This window comes from Melanerpes formicivorus, unplaced genomic scaffold (assembly GCF_026170545.1).
Source record: "Melanerpes formicivorus ecotype bairdi unplaced genomic scaffold, bMelFor1.0.p_v2 SCAF_100, whole genome shotgun sequence".
Lineage (NCBI taxonomy): Eukaryota > Metazoa > Chordata > Aves > Piciformes > Picidae > Melanerpes > Melanerpes formicivorus.
The window spans coordinates 1,659,951-1,679,800 of record NW_027142452.1 but is presented as its reverse complement, the minus strand read 5'-3'; the positions used below and the strand labels follow the sequence as shown (position 1 = coordinate 1,679,800).

The 19,850-nt window shown below is 50.0% G+C and overlaps 1 protein-coding gene across 7 annotated transcripts in view; it reads left to right on the top strand.

The window, feature by feature from the left end:
- The window catches only part of TANC2 (tetratricopeptide repeat, ankyrin repeat and coiled-coil containing 2), a 296,571-nt gene that overhangs the window by 227,147 nt on the left and 49,574 nt on the right, over nucleotides 1-19,850 (top strand). For all 7 annotated transcript variants that reach the window (XM_068166407.1, XM_068166408.1, XM_068166403.1 and 4 more), the window contains 3 exons: nucleotides 7,923-8,154; nucleotides 13,386-13,552; nucleotides 15,705-16,312. In XM_068166407.1, the coding sequence (XP_068022508.1) occupies nucleotides 7,923-8,154; nucleotides 13,386-13,552; nucleotides 15,705-16,312 (1,007 nt within the window). The remainder of the gene's footprint in view (nucleotides 1-7,922; nucleotides 8,155-13,385; nucleotides 13,553-15,704; nucleotides 16,313-19,850) is intronic.

Genomic DNA, 19,850 nt, shown 5'->3' with positions numbered 1-19,850 from the left:
TGCAGGACTGCTGGAGCTGCTTCACGTCTGCCCTCTGACAGTGAGCAGGCTGCCAGCTTCTCCGCAGTGCCAACAAGTCCAGCTAGACTTGGCTCCTTCGCTGTGCTACATGCCGACCAGCTTTCCTGGGGAGCCAGCCATGTGTGGCTGAATCACAGAGTCAGGGAAGGGTAGGGGTTGGAAAGGACCTCTCAGTCCAAGCCACGTCCTAAAGCAGGGTCACCCAGAGTTAATCACCCAGGCACATGTGCAGGCAGGTTTTGAATGCTTCCAGAGAAGGAGACTCCACAGCCTCTCTGGGCAGCCTGCTTCAGGTTCTCTGCCAGCCTCAGAGGGAGGAATTGTTTCCTTATGTTTGTGTGGAACTTCTGGGTTCCAGTTTGTGCCTATTGCCCTTTGTCCTGTCACTGGGCACCACTGAGCAGAGGCTGGCCCCATCTTCCTGACATTCAGCCTTTGGCTCTAGCTGCACATTTAGAGGATCTGCTCTGTTTCCTCCATGCTCAGCAGCCCCAGGGCTCTCAGCCTTTCATCCTCACGGAGATGCTCCAGCCCCCTCAGCATCTTATTAGCTCTTTGCTGGACTCCCTTCAGTAGATCTTTCTCCTTGAGCTGGGGAGCTCAGGACTGGATTCAGTGCTGGAGGTAAGGCCTCAGCAGGGCAGAGTGGAACACGTAGCTTTGTCCAGCAGCAAAGCCATCTGCTGCTGGTCAGTGCTTGTAGCTGCACTGCCTGCTGTCAGGGAATGGCTGTGAGGTGAACCTGGGAAAAAGAAGTTGTCAATTTGAGCAGTGAGGTTCTTTAACCTAAAGTCCCATAAAAAAGCAGCATTTCCCAACCTTGCTCCTCTGCCCTTTTACTGCTTAATCACCAACCCATTAAGATATTTCTCAACTTCCTCAGGCCAGGGCAGGTGGGTGACCCATCAGCAGGTCACCACCTGGCTGTCCTTGCAGTGCTGCCTTTCTTCTCCAGATGATGCTGGGCAGTGTGTAATGTGGGCTGATGCATTATGGAGTTAGATAATGGCTGGACTCGATGATTTTAAAGACCTTTCCCAACCAAAATGATTCAGTGATTCTATGATCTCAGCTGGAGCATGACCTTAGAATCAAAGAGTCGCTGAGATTGGAAAAGACCTTTAAGATCATCAAGTCCAGCCATAAACCTAACACTGCTAAGTCCACCACTGAGCTGTGTCACAAAGCATCACCTCTACAGGTCTTTTAAACACCTCCAGGGATGGTGACTCAGCCTTGCTTGCCCAGATGTGGTCCTTCACCTTGGTGAAATGAAACCAGAGGCTTTCCACCCAGTCCTACCCTTGCTGAAACATACTGACCCACAAATACATCTCCTAGGTGGCCTCTGCCTTTCAGCGAGGGGCAGTAGCACTCTTCAGAGGTACCTTAGCCCAGGGAGAGATCAGTTCCATTCAAACAAGCCTGCACTATGTCCCCTCTGGTTAGGGTCACCTTTCCCATTTCCCCTGAGGGTTTTGTTCTTCATTCACAGGGGATTTTTAATGGGTTGGCTACATGGTTTTAAACAAGCCACTGAGCAGCTCCACTCTTTGGGTTTCTGGGTGCTCTGTGGTTGCTTGTGGTAGCAGCACTTAAACAAATGGACCTGAAAGGCAGCTCTGCTGTGCTAATGGGTTGTACCCTGTGTAGAGCAGCTGGTGGAGGAGCTGTGTGTCCGTTGCATTAGTGCATTCAGCTGATGTGGAGCACGGCTGGTGGCTTCAGAGGCTCCCCATCCTGCAGGCCATAAGCCAAAGTGTCATTATCATTGCTGCAGGCAGATGAAAAGAAAGGGACTACTCCTACCTTACAGAGAGGTGGAGGGATCCATTCCTTCTGAGCTTTGATGCCCTGTGACACTAATGAGTTTCAGAGGGCATTTACTGGCATACCCAGCTATGTAGAAGTGATGAACTCTCCTCATAACTGGGTCACCACAGATGCCTGGTCATGTTGAATGGTTACAACACAGCAGTGCTGGTTTCCATTTGCACCCTCACAGCCCAGTGGCATTTGGTGCAGGTAAAAGCTTTACACTGAACTCAATGTGAAGGTCAGAAAAGGATAAATCTCACTTGACCCAGAAATGTGGCTAAAATACAACGTGGAAGCTCCTCAAGAGCCCTGGAGGGGCTAACTGGGGAGCTGCTGTGGGCTCAGGGGCCTGTGAGGTTGGCCCTTTTAGGGTGGTTGGTGGAATGGCCTCCTTGCAGGGCATGCTTACAGAGACAAATCACAGCAGAGGTGTGATGTCAAAGGAGTGCTTCCCTCATGTAGGATGTTCTTCTGCACAAATAGTGCCAGAGAACTGCTTCAAATTGGCCTGTGCTATTAAGTAAAAATAACTTATTTCCCTTGAGCCACCTCCAGTCCCTCTTTCTCCTTTGATGTTCAGTGTCCTTTCCCACAGTACTGTTATCTCCTGCCTCCCCTGACATGTCATTTTCTCCCCCTTCTTCCTCTTTTCCCCACTTTGCAGTTCTTCTCTCCCTCTGTACTTCATAGGTGATAGACAGTCTGCTCTGTGCCTCATTTCTTCCACTCTCTTGGTGCCCTCTCTAAGCTAACTCCTTCTGCTCAGCTCTCCCCCTCCTTTTCCACTGGCATTTTCTGTTAGCCTTGAAGTAGCTCTTACTTCTAACACACAAATGTCTTCCTTTTCCTTCCAGCTGCTCTTTCCCTAGGTCCTGACCTAGATGAGGAAATTTCAGTGGGTTTGGCTTTGTTTGGGGTTTTTTGAGGTTTAGTTTGTTTGCTTGTTTTGTTTTGTTGTTTCATGGAGCCCTTCCCTATCTGCTCAGCTGAGCCCTGAGCCCCAGCCAGCTGAATTCAGTAGCTTGGACTTGGAGATCTGGAGCAGCTTGCACAGCCATGATTTAGGAAAGTATTTTAGTGTGGGGAAGGGAGCTGCAGGAGAGATGTGTAGTGTCCCCATGGCAGGATGGGAACACTCTTGGTGAGTTCTGTGTGCAAAACTGAGGTGAGTGGACCTGAACAAAGGGATAGCAGACAGGGTGGTAGGAAGGTGATGGATGGTTATGGTGAGGCTGGATGAAGGGGGAAGTGGGAAGTGGTTGTGGCAGAAAGGAGAGAGGATGGCTGGTGGTGGAAGGCTTGGGAGAAGAGACTCCTGGAGACCTGGAGAGAGTAATATCTTTCATAATTCTGCTTTATCAGTTAAGAAGATGAAGTTTGTGTCATTTCTGAGTACATGAGAGGGTTGGTGCTTCTTGACCCCACTTCAGAAGAGAAACAGGGTCATGCTGAACGTTGGTCATGGCCTGTTAGAGGCAGTGCTCTGCCTTTGTGTCTGGGGTTTCTCAAGCCTTGCATAACTAATGTTTGGAAAAAACTGGCTACCAAAAAGCTTCTTTGGTGGGTGGCCAGCTAGATTCTCCACATCAGTTAAGCAGAGGAAGTAATAGTTGGAAATAAAAGATGCATCATGCAAGTGTGAATTATTTTGAAGCTCCTCTCAGGCAAGAAAAGCAATGATGCAACTGTGGAGCTTCTGGCATTTGGTATTTCATATAAACAAGATCATGCCTTGGTTCCTCAGCAGGGAGTCACTCAGTTGATTCTCAGCCTGTACAGCAATGACATAAATATTCTGAACACTAATCCTGCTCTAGGTGTTACCTTTCCCACCCTTCATTGTAATCCACTTCTCTTGCCCTGGGGTTGTTCATAGGATCACAGAATAGTTTTGGTTGGAAAAGATCATCGAGTCCAGCCATCAGCCCAACATCCCCATAGCCATTAAATCATGTCCCAGGTGCCATGTCCACGTGTGGTTTTTAACACCTCCAGCCATGGTGACTCCACCACCTCCCTGGGCAGCTTGTTCCAAGGCCTGACCACTCTTACAGCAGAGAAACTGTTCCTGCTATCCAGTCTAAACCTTCCCTGGCAGAACTTGAGGCCGTTTCTTCTCGTTCTATGCTATTCTATCCTATCCTATCCTATCCTATCCTATCCTATCCTATCCTATCCTATCCTATCCTATCCTATCCTATCCTATCCTATCCTATCCTATCCTATCCTATCCTATCCTTCTCATTCTCATTCTACTCTTCTCATTCTATCACTTGTTACTAGGGAGAAGAGACCAACCCCCACCTCACTCCCATCTCCTTTCAGGTAGTTGTAGAGAGCCAGAGGTCTCTTTTCAAACCTCTCCAGGCTAAGCAACCCAGGATGGTGAAGCCTGGTTTCCCATCCTGCTCAGGTTGTGTAAGCAGGGAGCCTAGTTCCCAGCACCAGGCTCAGCCTGCAGCTCTGGCTTTTGGCAGTCTCTGTGATTTGGAGCTGGGGAAAATGTCATGGAGAATAAAAATAACATCCAAATGAAAATGTGATGCAGTTGCCTTCCTGAGAATGTTGTGATGCTTGTCCTTTGGTTGCCTACCCAAACTCCTCATGGCCTCCTGGTTTAGCTTCAGACCCACCTGTTCAGCATTGCATTTATTGCCTGTGTAAGGCTTAGTCAATACATCAGTAACTCCAACACAGGGATCAAGCATGGACATGGAGGGGCCAGAGGAGCCCACAATGATGATCAGAGGGCTGGAGCTGTTGCCATGGTGACAGGCTTGAGGGAGTTGGGGCTGTTCAGTCTGGAGAAGAGAAGGCTCTGGGTGAGCTTCTTATGGCCTCCCAGTACCTGATGGGGGGCTACAGGAGATCTGGGGAGGGGCTTTTTAGAAGGGCTGGGAGTGACAGGACAAGGGACAGTGGCTTTGAGCTGGAAGAGGAGAGACTGAGACTGGAGATGAGGAAGAAATTCTTTAGAGTGAGGGTGGTGAAGTTGCCCAGGGAGGCTGTGGAGGTGTTCAAGGCCAGGTTGGATGAAGCTTTGAGCAACCTGGGCTGGTGTGAGCTGTCCCTGCCCATGGCAGGGGGCTGGAACTGGATGGTCTTTGGAGTCCCTTCCAACCAGGACCATTCTGTGAATCTGTGGTTCTGGTTGAGCTGTAACTGCAGGTGCTGTATCCAGCAGTCACCATTCCCCTCCTGGGTGCCGGCCGTGTCCCCTCTTCCATCCTAAACTGTCACACGTTGGCCTCTTGTCAAAAGGAGACTTCATATTTGTGTGTCCCCACACCTATTGTGTAGGAAATGAGCTCTGCCTACAGCAGTGTGGTTTCTGTTACCAGGAACCTGATATCGAGGGCTGGGCACTTAGGAGCTTTACGCTGCGGAATCCACCAGTTCTAATGCCTAAATAAATAGGGCTGGTGAAAAGAAATCATTGCCTTTGGTATTGCCTTAGCCAGTGCTGCTCTCCAAGGGAATGCATTCCATTTAAACTGGCTGATAGGGAAAATTCTGCGAGGAGTTTGGAGGTATCCATTAAAACTTAAGCACAGGGATTAGGGCTTGATGCTTGCACTAACAACGGAGCTTTGTCATCGCTCTGTGGGTCGCACCTCCCCTCGGCCGTGCCAGGGAATGGCTGCATTGTAGCCCTTCGGTAATTACATTTATTGCTATTTAAAGTTAAAAGCCAGTGCTGAGCCAGCAGTGTGAGGACCCCACAGCCTGATGTTTCCCTTTCTTGCAACCCTCCTGGGCAGGGGCAGAGCTCAGAGGCTTGGATGCAGCACTGCCACTGCCTGGGAGCCTGCGGTAGGCTGAGGGCTGCCGGTGGAAACAGATCAGAGAATTGTTTGAGTTGGAAAAGACCTCTAAGGTCATCGAGTCCAGCCATCAATGTAACATCACCATGGCCCCAGCTGCCATGGCCACAGGTTTCTTGAACCCCTCCAGGGATGGGGACTCCACCACCTCCCTGGGCAGCCTGTGCCAGTGCCTGACCATCTTGCAGCAAAGAAATTGTTCCTAACATCCAACCTAAACCTCCCCTGGTGCAACTTGAGACCATTTTTTCTTGTCCTATGACTTAGCTACTATGGAGAAGTGTCCAACACCCATTTTGCTCCAGCCTCCTTTCAGGGAGTTGTAGAAAGCCAGAAGGTCTCCCCTGAGCCTCCTTTCCTCCAGACTAAACAGCCTCAGTTCCCTCAGCTGCTCCTCACCAGCCCTGTTCTCCAGACCCTTCATGAGCTCTGTTGCACTTCTCTTGACCTGCTCCAGCACCTCAATATCCTCCTTGGAGTGAGGGGCCCAAAATGAAACTCCTTTGAAGTGCAGCCTCACCAGTGCCAAATACAGGGGGACAATCCCTGCCCTGCTCCTGCTGGCCACACCATTGCTGATCCAGCCCAGGATGCTGTTGTCCTTCTTGGCCACCTGAGCTCACAGCTGGCTCATGTTCAGCCACTGTCAACCAGTCCCTCCAGTCCTCTGCCACCAGGCAGTTCCCAGCCACTCTGCCCCGAGCCTGTGCAGGTCCCTCTGCAGAGCCTTCCCACCCTGCAGCAGATCAACGCCCCTGCCCTGTGTAATAAAATAATAGATACAGAGGATCACATCCAACAGGCACAAGCCACATTTCATCTGAGCTCACAGAGCCCCCAGACAGACCACAGCAACCTCCTGTGTGCAGTGGCCTCACTTCTGTTGTTCTTCCCAGGTCCAGAGATGTGCTGAATTTTTCTGTGCTACAGTGCTGCAGGGCAGTGGTGGCTTGGTACAAGACGGAGCCCTCCTGCCTCGCTGGGGTATTCTTGGATGCTGTTAGTGACATTTGAAAAGACACCCTGGTGAATGGGAGCTGGAGAAGGGCTTGCTGACCTGGCAGAGGTCACATCAAATGGCCAGGCAGTGCCAGGAGGAGACTGGTGCCAGCCAGGCTGTTGGAGGAGCTGGGTGATGGAGCGGTGCTGAGAGGGCTGCCAGCAGAGTGAGATTTCTGTGGGGCTGTGTTCATGTAGCAAAAGCAAACAGGGAAGTTGGCAGATTGGGCTGAGAAGATACTGCTGGTTTGCTGCTTCTTGTCATAAGTGGGCAGAATTTAGTGGGTTCTAGCAGACTTTGAGGAGCTGGGAAAATCAGGTGACCAAGGAGAGGAGGATCTCTCCTCTTACTTTATTTCCATTTAGATTGATTTTCTGAATGGAGGTTGGGATCACAGTGGGTGACTAATGTAGAGTCAGCCCTACTTTCCCAGGTATTCATCTTTGTCAGATCACAGAATCACTAAAATACTCAGTTTGGAAGAGACCCTCAGGATCACCAAGTCCAACCCAGAACCCTACCCTACAAGGCTCACCCCTAAACCATAGCCCCACATCCAAACCACCTTTAAACACATCCAGGGTTGGTGACCCCACCACCTCCCTGGGCAGCTCATTCCAATCCCTGACCACTCTTGCTGGGGAAAATGTTCCTAATGTCCAGGCTAAACCTATCCAGTGGCATCTTGAGGCCATTCCCTCTTGTTCTATCACCTGTGAGAAGAGACCAGCAGCAGTCTCTCTGCAGTGTCCTTCCAGGTAGTTGTAGAGAGCAATGAGGTCTCCCCTCAGCCCTCTCAGATGCTGCCTTGCTGCAAGGTCCTCAGCCTGTGCTCTCTGCCTGCTCCTACAGAGCTTGGCTCTGGGGAAACAGCAAATAAAACCTCAGTTGAGGGCAGCAATCAGAAGTTATTACTGACACAGAGTCCTTGCAGGGGGCTGGGAGCACAACCCCCTCGCTCCCTGCTCAGCGCAGCACTGCAGACACGTCACTTGCTGTCACTGTCCGTCCCTGTGAGCAGCTGCAGCTTCATTCCATTTACTCCTCAAGTGGCAGGTCCAGTCATTTTCCAGGATCAGTGCCTGGTTTTGCCAACTGATTCGTCTGGATCCTTGTCACAGGTAGTTAGCACTCAGCACTCCCAAAGCCTTCTCCTGCCAGAACGCATCGAGCTCACCAAACCCCAACCGCTGCCTTCGCCAGCTCGCCCGGCTCCTGTCTGATGCAGATGTGGTGTTTGCTCTCCTTCTCTCTGCTAGGTCGTTGCCTATCACTACTGCCAAGCTGACAATGCCTACACCTGCCTGGTGCCGGAGTTTGTGCACAACGTGGCCGCCCTGCTCTGCCGCTCGCCGCAGTTCGTCGCCTACCGGGAGCAGCTGCTGCGGGAGCCCCACCTGCAGAGCATGCTCAGCCTGCGCTCCTGCGTGCAGGACCCCATGGCCTCCTTCCGCAGGGGGGTGCTGGAGCCCTTGGAAAACCTGCACAAAGGTAAGGGATGAGGCTCCCTCCCTGGTCCCTCAGCTCCTGCCCACCTTTCTTCTTCTTGTTTTCAAACTGCTGCTCAGTGGCGTCAGGGATTTTCACGGTCCCGGCGTGGGGTGAGGCCGGGGTCGGAAAGGGCCTCTGGGGATCATCCTGTCCAACCCCCCCTGCTAAAGCACCCCAAGGAAGTTGTTCAGGGTCACAATGTCTGGGTGGGTTGGGAATCTCCCCAGAAAAGGCTTCACAGCTTCTCTGGGCAGCCTGCTCTAGGGCTCCAGCAGCCTCACACCAGAGAAGTTCCTCCTCCTGTTTGGATGGAACCTCCTGGGTTCAGGTTTTGGCTCATTACCTCCTGATCTGTCACTGGGCACCACTGGAGAGAGTCTGGTCCCATCCTTTTGCCCTCCCACACCCTTTAGTTATTGCTAATTGTTGGTCAGATCCCCTCTCAGGCTGCTCTTGTCCAGGCTCAACAGCCCCAAGGCTCTCAGCCTTTCCACACAATGATGCTCCAGGGCCCTCAGCATCTTTGTAGCCTCTGTTGGGCTTTCTCCAGTGGTTCCTTGTCTCTCTTGAACTGGTTTGACCAGAACTGTACCCAGGACTGCACAACAACCCCAGGCAGAGCTACAGGCTGGGGGCAGAGTGGCTGAGAGCAGCCAGGCAGAAAGGGAACTGGGGGTACTGGTTGATTGTAGGCTGAACATGAGCCTGCAGTGTGCCCTAGGTGGCCAAGAGGGCCAATGGCATCCTGGCCTGCATCAGGAAGAGTGTGGCCAGCAGGAGCAGGGAGGTCATTCTGCCCCTGTACAATGCACTGGTTAGACCACACCTTGAGTCCTGTGCCCAGTTCTGGGCTCCTCAGTTTAAGAAGGATATTGAGACACTTCAATGTGTCCAGAGAAAGGCAACAAAGCTGGGGAGGGGTCTGGGGCACAGCCCTGTGAGGAGAGGCTGAGGGAGCTGGGGTTGCTTAGCCTGGAGAGGAGGAGGCTCAGGGGAGACCTTCTTGCTCTCTCCAACTCCCTGAAGGGAGGTTGTAGCCAGGTGGGGGTTGGGCTCTTCTCCCAGGCAAGCAGCACCAGAACAAGAGGACACAGTCTCAAGCTGTGCCAGGGGAGGTTTAGGCTGGAGGTGAGGAGAAAGTTCTTCCCAGAGAGAGTTGTTAGCCATTGGGATGTGCTGCCCAGGGAGGTGGTGGAGTCCCTGGAGGTGTTTAGGAGGAGCCTGGATGAGGCCCTTGGTGCCATGGTTTAGTTGATTAGGTGGTGTTCAGTGATAGGTTGGACTTGATGATCTGAAAGCTCTTTTCCAACCTGGTCTGGTCTGGTCTGGTCTGTTCTATTCTATTCTATTCACCATGTACAGCTTCTAGGGGAACTGGCACCAATTCTTCTCCTGATTACAGATTTCAGGGCTTTTTCTAATGCAGAATTGGGTTTTTTTTCCTCCATTTCTTTCTTCCCTCTGCTAGATAAAACTAATTCATTGTGGTGATTGCTAAATTTAAGATCTTTGCTTGTTGCCATGAAAACTACCAGAGCATTGTGGAGCTCAGGACTCTCTTGTCCTGCAAACTACTGTTTACTGAAATAGAGGCAGCAAAAATAGTTCAGCTAATTTTCTGGTACCTCCCTACACATCATAGAATCACAGAATGGTTTGGGGTTGGAAGGGACCTTTAAAGGTCATCTAGTCCAACCCTCCTGCAGTGTTCAGGGACATCTGCACTTGAATGTGTCCAGAGAAGGGCAACAAAGCTGGAGAGGGGTCTGGAGCACAGCCCTGGGAGGAGAGGCTGAGGGAGCTGGGGTTGCTTAGCCTGCTGAAGAGGAGGCTCAGGGGAGACCTTCTTGCTCTCTACAACTCCCTGAAGGGAGCTGTAGCCAGGTGGGGGTTGGTCTCTTCTCCCAGGCAAGCAGCACCAGAACAAGAGGACACAGTCTCAAGCTGTGCCAGGGGAAGTTTAGGCTGGAGGTGAGGAGAAAGTTCTTCCCAGAGAGAGTTGTTAGCCATTGGGATGTGCTGCCCAGGGAGGTGGTGGAGTCCCCATCCCTGGAGGTGTTCAAGAGGGGATTGGATGTGGCACTTGTAGGCATGAGGTCTTGGGTGACAGGTTGGACTTGATGATCTCTGAGGTCTTTTCCAACCTTATTGATTCTGTGATTCTACAGCAGGTTGCTCAGAGCTCCAAACAACTTGACCTGGGCTGGTTCCAGAGATGGGGCATCTCCCACCCTCCAGGGAGGGCCAGGCTCTCACCACCCTCAGCATAAAAGAATTCTCTTTTGTATCTTGCCTTAATCTCCCTCTTTCAGTTTAACACCATCATTCCTGGGCTACGCTACGCTATGCTATTCTACTTCTATTCTATTCTATTCTATTCTATTCTATTCTATTCTATTCTATTCTATTCTATTCTATTCTATTCTATTCTATTCTATTCTATTCTATTCTATTCCTTGTCCTATCACAGCAAGCCCTGCTGAAAAGGTTGTCCCTGTGTGCTAAGAAGGCTCCAGAGAGGAGTCAGCATGAAGCAGATGCAGCTTCCAGCAGATCCAAAGCCCTGTTGTTCAGATCAGCTCTTCAAAACACAGTGTCCAAGCTCTGAGCAGCTGCATCTGCATCCAGCATGTGTGGTTCCAGCAGGCCCAAGGCAGAGGTAGAGCCAGCCCAGCTCAGCAGCAGTTGGCTCTCTTGGCATGGGGAAATGTCAGTGTAGGAGTAGCGTGGCTGCTCTCCCTACCAACACTCCTGGCAAACAAAAGGACACATTTGGAACTGCTGCTCCACAGCAAAATAATTTGTGGTTGTTACAGTAACTCCTTGGGAGGTGTTCCAGCTCCTGCCTTCAGAGCACTTCAGAGCATGCTTATTTTTTCTTGCCAAGCAGGTTGACCTCCCCCCAGTCTGCTCCTGAATTCTGGGAGGTGGAAAAAACTCTATATGAAAGCTTGGGGTTTGGGGTTTTTTGTCCCTTTTGAGCTCTGCACTCAACTGAGCTCTGAGGAGACCTCATTGTGGCCTTCCAATATCTTAAGGGAGCTACAAGAAAGCTGGGGAGGGACTTCTTAGGGTGTCAGGGAGTGATAGGACTGGGGGGAATGGAACAAAAGTAGAAATGGGCAGATTCAGATTGGCTGTGAGGAAGAAGTTGTTCCCCATGAGGGTGGTGAGAGCCTGGCACAGGTTGCCCAGGGAGGTGGTGGAAGCCTCATCCCTGGAGGTATTTAAGGCCAGGCTGGATGTGGCTGTGAGCAACCTGCTGTAGTGTGAGGTGTCCCTGCCCATGGCAGGGGGTTGGAACTGGCTGAGCCTTGAGGTCCCTTCCAACCCTGACAGTTCTCTGATTCAACACAGTTGCAACGGAGGCAGTGCTCCGGAGCTACTGCTCTCAGCCTTGCTGATGGAGAGATTGAATTTGCACCAAGTGATTTGTAACCAAATGAAGAGTGTCTGGAAATTGGGTTTAAAATATAGAACATTAGAAACTCTGTAAATACATCAGCAGGTCTTTTACAAGGTGCTGCTGAAGCTTTAATGCTACCGGGGCAAAATTATTGCTGTGCTGTTAAGGGTGAAATTAGATTTGTGTTCCTCAAGTTTTTATACAGACATGAATGTATTTTTCTTATTCTCAAGGAATCTAAATAATTTATAGCAGAACAAAGTTCTGATTCTTTTCCTTTCTCCCTGCTTTCCCCTCTCTCCCTCAGGCTTTGTGAGAAACATGAGATGTGGGTATGAAACCCAGGCACTGCATCCACTCTGGGGTTGCAGAGAGGCATAAAGTGTATTTTCCAATAATCACAGCGAGAAGTTGAGTGCACAAAGGTTCTCTGGTATTTTAGTGAAGAAGAGAAAATGAAAGAGATGGTTTTCAGATGGGTTTAAAGAGAATGTTAGGCAATAAATGCAGCTTGGTGACGTTGGCAGGGCCAGGCTGGGGTTCGGATGCTCGGCAGGACCGACGCAAGGTGTTTACGCACTTCTGCTCTCCCCAGACCACCACCGAGCTGGTTCCTGCCATTGATGAACATCCTGTGCTGGCTGCTTGTGGGAAATTCCCTGCTGCAATTGAAAGTCAATGAGAAAAAGCTCACCTGCTGCTGGGAATGCTCAGCTTTCTCGTAGCGGGGTTTAGCCCTGGTGCTTCACCATGAGAGCAAACTCTCTGCAGCTCCGAATGGGCAGCACGTGCAGGGCTGTGCTGGTCACCAGCAGCAGCAAAAACCCTGTCTAAAACATCTGTAGGGTCTTTTTTATTCCACCTCACTTCATTTAAAAAGGAGGCTTTGGCTACAGACTTGTGGTCAAAGTCCTTTACAGGAAGGCTGGAGAGGGCCTTTTTATCAGGGTGTCTAGAGACAGGACAAGGGGGAATGGTTTGAAGCTGAGCAGGGTTAGGCTGGAGCTGAGGAAGAAGTTCTTCAGTACAAGGGTGGTGAGACTCTGGAATAGGCTGCCCAGAGAGGCTGTGGCTGCCTCCTCCCTGGAGGTGTTCAAGGCCAGGTTGGATGAGGCATGGAGCAGCTGAGTCTAGTTGAGAGATGTCCCTGCCCATGGCAGGGAGGTTTGGATGGGACGGGACGGAACGGAACAGAAGTGGAGTGGAGTGGAGTGGAGTGAAGTGAAGTGAAGTGAAGTGAAGTGAAGTGAAGTGAAGTGAAGTGAAGTGAAGTGAAGTGAAGTGAAGTGAAGTGAAGTGAAGTGAAGTGAAGTGAAGTGAAGTGAAGTGAAGTGAAGTGAAGTGAAGTGAAGTGAAGTGAAGTGAAGTGAAGTGAAGTGAAGTGAAGTGAAGTGAAGTGAAGTGAAGTGAAGTGAAGTGAAGTGAAGTGAAGTGAAGTGGTTTGGAAAGACCTTTGAGATCACCAAGTCCAACCTACCACCCAACACCATCTCATCAACTAAACCATGGCACCAAGCACCCCATCCAGTCTCACACCTCCAGTGATGGTGACTCCACCCCCTCCCTGGGGAGTGTATGATCTCTGAGGTCCTTTCCTACCTAGGTCACTCTGTGATGTTATAACTAAGGTGAAATAAGAAGTGGAGTAGTGTGTGTGTGTGAGCCTACCCCACGTGCAGTTATGTACCGTAAGGAATGTGCTGCTACTGCATCCTTCATCTTCAGCACTACCTGACGATGCCTTAGAACACTGAAGTGACTTTGCAGCACATTATAATCCTGTGTCCAGCCTCTCAGATCAATGCCTTTTTTCTCTTTCTCTCAGAGAGGAAGATTCCTGATGAAGATTTCATTATATTAATTGATGGTTTGAATGAGGCTGAATTTCACAAGCCGGATTATGGAGACACCATAGTATCATTCCTGAGCAAGATGATTGGCAAGTTCCCTTCCTGGCTGAAGCTGGTAGTGACAGTCAGGACAAGTCTACAGGTATGTTGACACCAAGACTTGTGATAAACTGTGTCATTAGCATGCTGGGCTTTGATACAGAAGATCTTCATGGATACCTGGGTTTGCTTAAGACCTTTTATTTCAGGTTATCCTTTTGGCTCTTTTCTGCTTGGCTTTACATTCCTGTCCCCAGCCTCAGTGTAGAGCCTGGAATGCATCTCATGCAGCATCACCTATTCATGTCAAGAAATGTTCATCAGCAAATAGTTGAGATCATTGAAGTGAGACAGCTCACATGCCAACAGGCTGCTCACCCACCAAACATACTGGGAGGGTAAGGCCTGCTGTCAGCTTGTGCTGCTCAAGAAAATCCTCTCCTCCATGTGGAAGGGCAAAGAAATTCGTATCTTTGTACCCCTTTTGTGTGACCCAGAGTGTGAGGATGTGATTGCTTCAGTCTGGAGGAGCCAGTGTCAGGCCAAGACATTATCCAGTTCAAAGAACAACCACCTTGAGCAGGAGCTGAAGCTCTCACCTGAATGTTGTTTGAGTTGTTCTTCAGTGTTTTTACTTCAGCTTGCAGCTGGATGGATTCATTCTTTCAGCCTGTCCTCAGTCTGTCCATCATCACTCACTTGGCATAAGGACTAAGCTGACCTTAGTTTGTTGGCTGAAGTTGTGCCTGAATGGAGCAGGCTGGGAAGCCAACACAATGACCCAGTTAGGGCAGATCTGCTCTGTCAACTCTTTTACAGCAGAGCTGGTTGATTTGCAGCAGCACTTGTTGGGAACATTCACACTCAGTGTCAGAGCCTGGAGCCGAGAGGAGGCAGACATCAGAGGGATGGGACATGTGTTTAGGAGCCAGCTCACAGCCACTCTTTATCTGGCTCTGGACAGAAAGACATCTGCAGCTCTGGGCTTCTCATGTTTGTCATTACTGGAATCATAGAATCAGACTGGTTGGGTTGGAAGGGACTTTTAAAGGCCTTCTAGTCCAACCCCCCTGCAGCATGCAGGGACATCTGCAACTAGAGCAGGTTGCTCAGAGCCCCACACAATCTGACCTGGACTGGTTCCAGGGATGGGGCATCTATTACCTCTCTGGGCAACCTGAGCCATTTTTTCATTAGCCCAGAGCAGAGGAATTCATTTTTACCAAGCTCCTTGAAGCAGTTTTACTGAGAGCTGCTGGTATTGATTGAGATCCAGAGGTTGATTTACTGTGCTCCTCCTGGCAGGGAGCCGAGTGCTGGTTCCAGCTCCATCAAGGCTGCCCAGATGCTGCTAAGAGCAGCTGCACCCCAAGACACCAGGAGAGCACAGGCTACCTGTGGGTTTGTGCTGCAGTTCTTTTGGTGTTTTTTCCTCTCAGTAATAGAGTAGTAGATTAAACATCATTTGGAAGAAATCTTTTTGTAATTGTAGGTAAATTGCATCCTGATGACTTGAATTGCTCAGTTAATGAAGGCTTTCACAGCCCCACGGTCATCGCTGCAAGCTTTGCTTTTGCGCTCTGCTCACCCTCTTTATGTCATGGCAGAGTTGATGGCATCTCCTCAATCTGCCTAGTCCAGCACCAGTGCTCTTCTCTCCACGGTGACTGAGAGCCCATGACACAAGAGCTCCTTTGGAGAGGTTTATGCTGTTTAAGCATCCTCAGTGAGCTCAGCAGATGAGAGAATCCCTGGCCACAGTGTCCCGCAGCAGGCAGACCTATTGACTGTGCCCTCCAAAATACTTGCGGTTATCTTCCTGACGTTTCCTTCAGAACCTCCACTCCCAGGGAGGTTTTTAGGCTCAGCTTCAAATTTCTCCTGGCCTCAGACTTGTCATTTGGTTGTCTGTTCCCTCTGCTGTGACAGCAGAAAGGGTGCCGTGTCCATCCGTGGTCAGGATGGGTAGGAGTAACAAGGGCCCTGTGACTTTCCAGCCCCTTCCATGGATGCTCTATTAGGATCAGTGTCTTTCATTTTGATTTCAGTCATGTTTCACACACAACCTACTCAATTATAGATGAGATTGTGAGGTCCTGAGGGCACAAACTGCCATCTTGTGTGCTTGCCCTGATTGAAGAGGTCTTAAAGGAGTCTCAGAGGTGCTATTGTAATGTGAATTGCATTTACTTAATGAATAATAAACACTGCCAGCATAAGTGTCCTTTTTTTCTTCTTTCTTTCTCTCTTTGTAGGAAATAATTAAGCTGTTGCCCTTCCACAGAATATTTTTGGATAGACTGGAAGAGAATGAAGCCATAGACCAGGACCTGCAGGCATATATCCTCCATCGGATCCACAGCAGCTCGGAGATCCAGAACAACATCTCGCTCAACGGCAAAATGGACAACACCACGTTTGGCAAACTCAGTTCTCACCTCAAGACCTTGAGCCAAGGCTCCTACCTGTACCTAAAACTCACTTTTGATCTCATAGAGAAAGGATACCTAGTACTAAAAAGCTCCAGCTACAAAGTAGTCCCAGTGTCTCTGTCAGAAGTTTACCTGTTGCAGTGCAATATGAAGTTCCCCACGCAGTCTTCCTTTGATCGGGTGATGCCCCTCCTGAATGTGGCAGTGGCATCTCTGCACCCATTAACAGATGAGCATATTTTTCAGGCCATCAACGCAGGTAACATTGAGGGCACTTTGGAGTGGGATGACTTTCAGCAGAGGATGGAGAACCTTTCTATGTTTCTTATCAAACGTAGAGACATGACGCGCATGTTTGTTCATCCCTCCTTCCGAGAATGGCTCATTTGGAGAGAAGAAGGGGAAAAGACCAAGTTCCTCTGTGATCCTAGGTAAGCAAGCACTCTTGAGAAGCCAGAGCTTACAGCTGTGTCCATCCTGTGCTGTCATCTGCATCATTTCATTCTACAAGGTTGCAGGTGGATGTGGTTGGTTGACTTCGGTCTCTCTACACCGGAGATCTCTACAGCTGTGCTGGCTAGCTTAGACCTTTATGTTCTTCATGGGAAGAAATAATCACCCCCTGGGCATACAACTGACCTGGCAAACCTGATAGTCCTCATCAGAAGGAGATGAGCTGTGCCTCAGAAGGCCCCAGGTTGCGTAGCTCCTCTAGAGCCATCACATGAGGTGTCTTAGTTTCAGCAGGGTACTCCTGCCAGCTGTCGGGAGCAGGGGAGTCATCCTCCCTCTCTCCAGAGGTACCAAAACCACGTGAAAAGAGGGATAAGGAGATGAAGGATGAACAGCCTGGAGTTGTGCTCACTGTAGTCCCACTAAATGTCTTTCTTTTAAAGCCAAATAAGGAACAGAATCAGGCTGCAGCAATGCATCCATTATCTCCATCCTGAGAGCAGCTGAGTTCCTGCCTTAGCTCACAGGGAAGGGAATTTAATCATGGTTGGACTTATATGCCCTGAACCAAATGATCACTGTCAATGTTATCTTTGCTTCTACTCCAGAGTGGAAGCAGACACTCATGACTGTAATTCTGGTAGTTTATCTCATAGGCTTTGCTCCACTGGGCAAAATAAGATCAGAAAAATCAGGGGCACACTGGGACTGGAGGCTGTGCCCATGCATCTCCCAGGCCCAGTGGTCAGTCTGATGATGGCATCTGCTGGCACTGAGTATCCACCTGGCTGGTGCAAGCAGCTCTAACTGTGAGTAGTGTCAGAGTCATTTACCACTTCCAATTTTGTGGTAAAGAGGCTGCAGCAGAAAAATACTACACAGCTCCTCCCCATGGGCATCATCTCTGTGTGAGCAGGTTCTGCACAACAGTTCCCATTGAGCAAACCCTTTGGGAAGCATCTCAGAGCTGCAGGAGCCCTTACAGCCATCTCCATAGGTTATTTAATACCCTTCCTCAGAGTCATTGAGTGCTTGGCACTGAGTAGGGCTTTTCCACCCTGTTGGTGATGCTTGCACCCACGGAGCTGAGAGCTTTCTCCCTCCCAGTCACTCTCACCCAGGGCTACTGGTTTTGGCTGGTCTGGCTGTAAAGGAGTTTGTTGTCAGCTGGGCAAGGAGCCAGCAGGCAGCATGCAGGGCAGTGACTGTTCATCACCTGGCACTCAGCTGTGACAGACCACAGCAAGAGCAGCTTGGAAACTGCCCTTCTCTACCACAAAGATAAAACTCAAGTTCTCCATGGTTACCTGGTGGGTAGGCCACCCATCAGTGCAAGGGGAGGTTTAGGTTAGCTACTGGGAAGCACTTCCTCACAGAAAGGCTGATTAGGCACTGGGATGGACTGCCCAGAGAGGTGGTGGAGTTGCCATCACCTGGAGGTCTTTAACAAAAGATTGGATGTGGCACTTGGTGGCAGGGTTTAACTGATTTCATGGTGTTAGGTCATAGGCTGGGCTTGATCTCAGAGGTCTTTTCCAGCCTCAGTAATTCTGTGATTCTGTGAGTGTTGGGTGCTGTGTGTGGTGGCAGTGGTTACAGCTGGGTAATGTGGAGGCTTTTGGTTCTCTGGGGCCAGAAATAGTCCTCTTTGTTCTCGTTGCAGTGGGTAGGGGTGTTCTCAGGGTGTCAAACCCAGACTGAAGCTCAAATGTGCTGCATTTTAGGTGGTTTCAGAATAAACCCAAGTGTGCAACCACAACATTTGTGTGACAGAAGGTTGGAGCCAGGTAGGAGTTGGTGTCCTCTCCCTAGAAACAAGTGGCAGGATGAGGAGAAATGGCCTCAGGTTGCCCCAGGGGATGTTTAGGTTGGCCATTAGGAGAAATATCTGCACTGAAAGGGGTCTCAAGCACTGGAACAGGCTGCTCAGGGAAGTGGTTGAATCCCCCTCCCTGGTGGTGTTGAAAAGACACAGAAATGTGGTGCTGAGGGCTGTAGTTCAGCCCCAGCCTTGGCAGAGTTAGAGGATGGTTGGACTGGATGATCTTAAAGGGCTTTTCCAACCAAAACAATTCTGTGATTCTATTCTATGATTCTCTGTGTTTTTAGCATGAAGGCACAAATTAGCCCAAGCCCTCTGAACAAATCACAGCTGTGTGCTAGATCTCTGCTCAGGGTTTGGCTCTGGGTTTGCCACTGCCTTTCATAGACATCACAGTGCCCTCAGTTCTCTTCAGGAGACTTTCAGGCATCACTTTTCATCACATATGTGCTTCCTTCACATGATTAATGGTGATTTAAGGTGTAGAGGGAATGCTCCTGCTCTTTCCAAGCAGGGAATCTTTGCAGAGCTGACCCAAGCCAGCTCCTTAACACTGATGAAGAGAAGCTGCAGCGCACAGAAGGGGCTCGCACTGCCTGGAGTGTGAGTCCATACGTACTGGAGGACTAATAAATACCTCCTAATGTAAAATGCTCACTAATTGCATTATACTCTGATGGTAGTTAATGAAACAGGATACATTTCAGTGATTAATAGGGAGAACCTCCTGAGCTTTAGCTCTTGTGCTCCTCAAAAATCCTCCTGTCCAGCTCTTGGGGAAGAGCTAATATTGAGCTGTTGAGCTCGGCGCGTGGTAAACCCTTAGCGGCAGTTAAGAGAAGTAATGATTTTTCATTTTATTTCTTCTAAAAGAAGCAGAGCTCACCACTGACAGGGCTCCTAGCAGCAGCCTGTGAAGATTTTCCCTGAGTCTGGTTTCTTCACAGCCAGTTTGATTTCTCACTGGGGAACTGAGGAGACGTGGCAGCTGCGTGGCCATCTCCTCGCGTCCGTCGCCCGGCGCTGCAGAAGTGCTCCGTTAATTTGACCTTGCTGTGTTGATACGCAGAGTCCAGTTGCTGGGGCTGATTTCTTTATTCCCCCCCAGGAGAAGAGCTTTGAAGTGAAATGTGGGTTTGTGAAGCTGCTCTTAATTGACTTAGCCTGACAGAGTGTCCAGGTGTGAGGACGTTAGGAAGGAAATTGGGCTAATGGGCCTCGTGCCTGCGTCACCGCAGCTGGGGTAATCTTCCACGTCTCATTAATGAGCGAGTGCCACGGTCTCGGAAGTGCAGGACAGAGAGGAGAGGAGGAACACAATGTCCAGAAATTAGCACAGTTTTCTCTGCTTTGAAGATAAAACAGCAGATCTCCATCCTCGAGGGGTTTGTGTTAGCCTCTTGAGATGCTGACCCTCCTCTGAACACTCGCCGTGCACTTGCTGCCCAAAGCAGAGGCTTTGTGTTAGCAAGGGGGAGGTTGGACTGGATCATCTCCAGTGGTTCCTTCCAACCCCTGGCATTCTGTGTAACTGGCATCAAAAGGAACACTCTCAATACCAGCTCTCCCTCAGTGCATCCCCCCAGCATCCAGCACTGGCCATTAAGTGGGCTCCCAGAAAGTGTTTGTCAGAGCATTTAAGCCACATCGCACTAACGACTTCCCCAGCCTGCCAGCCTCACACCACGCACCAA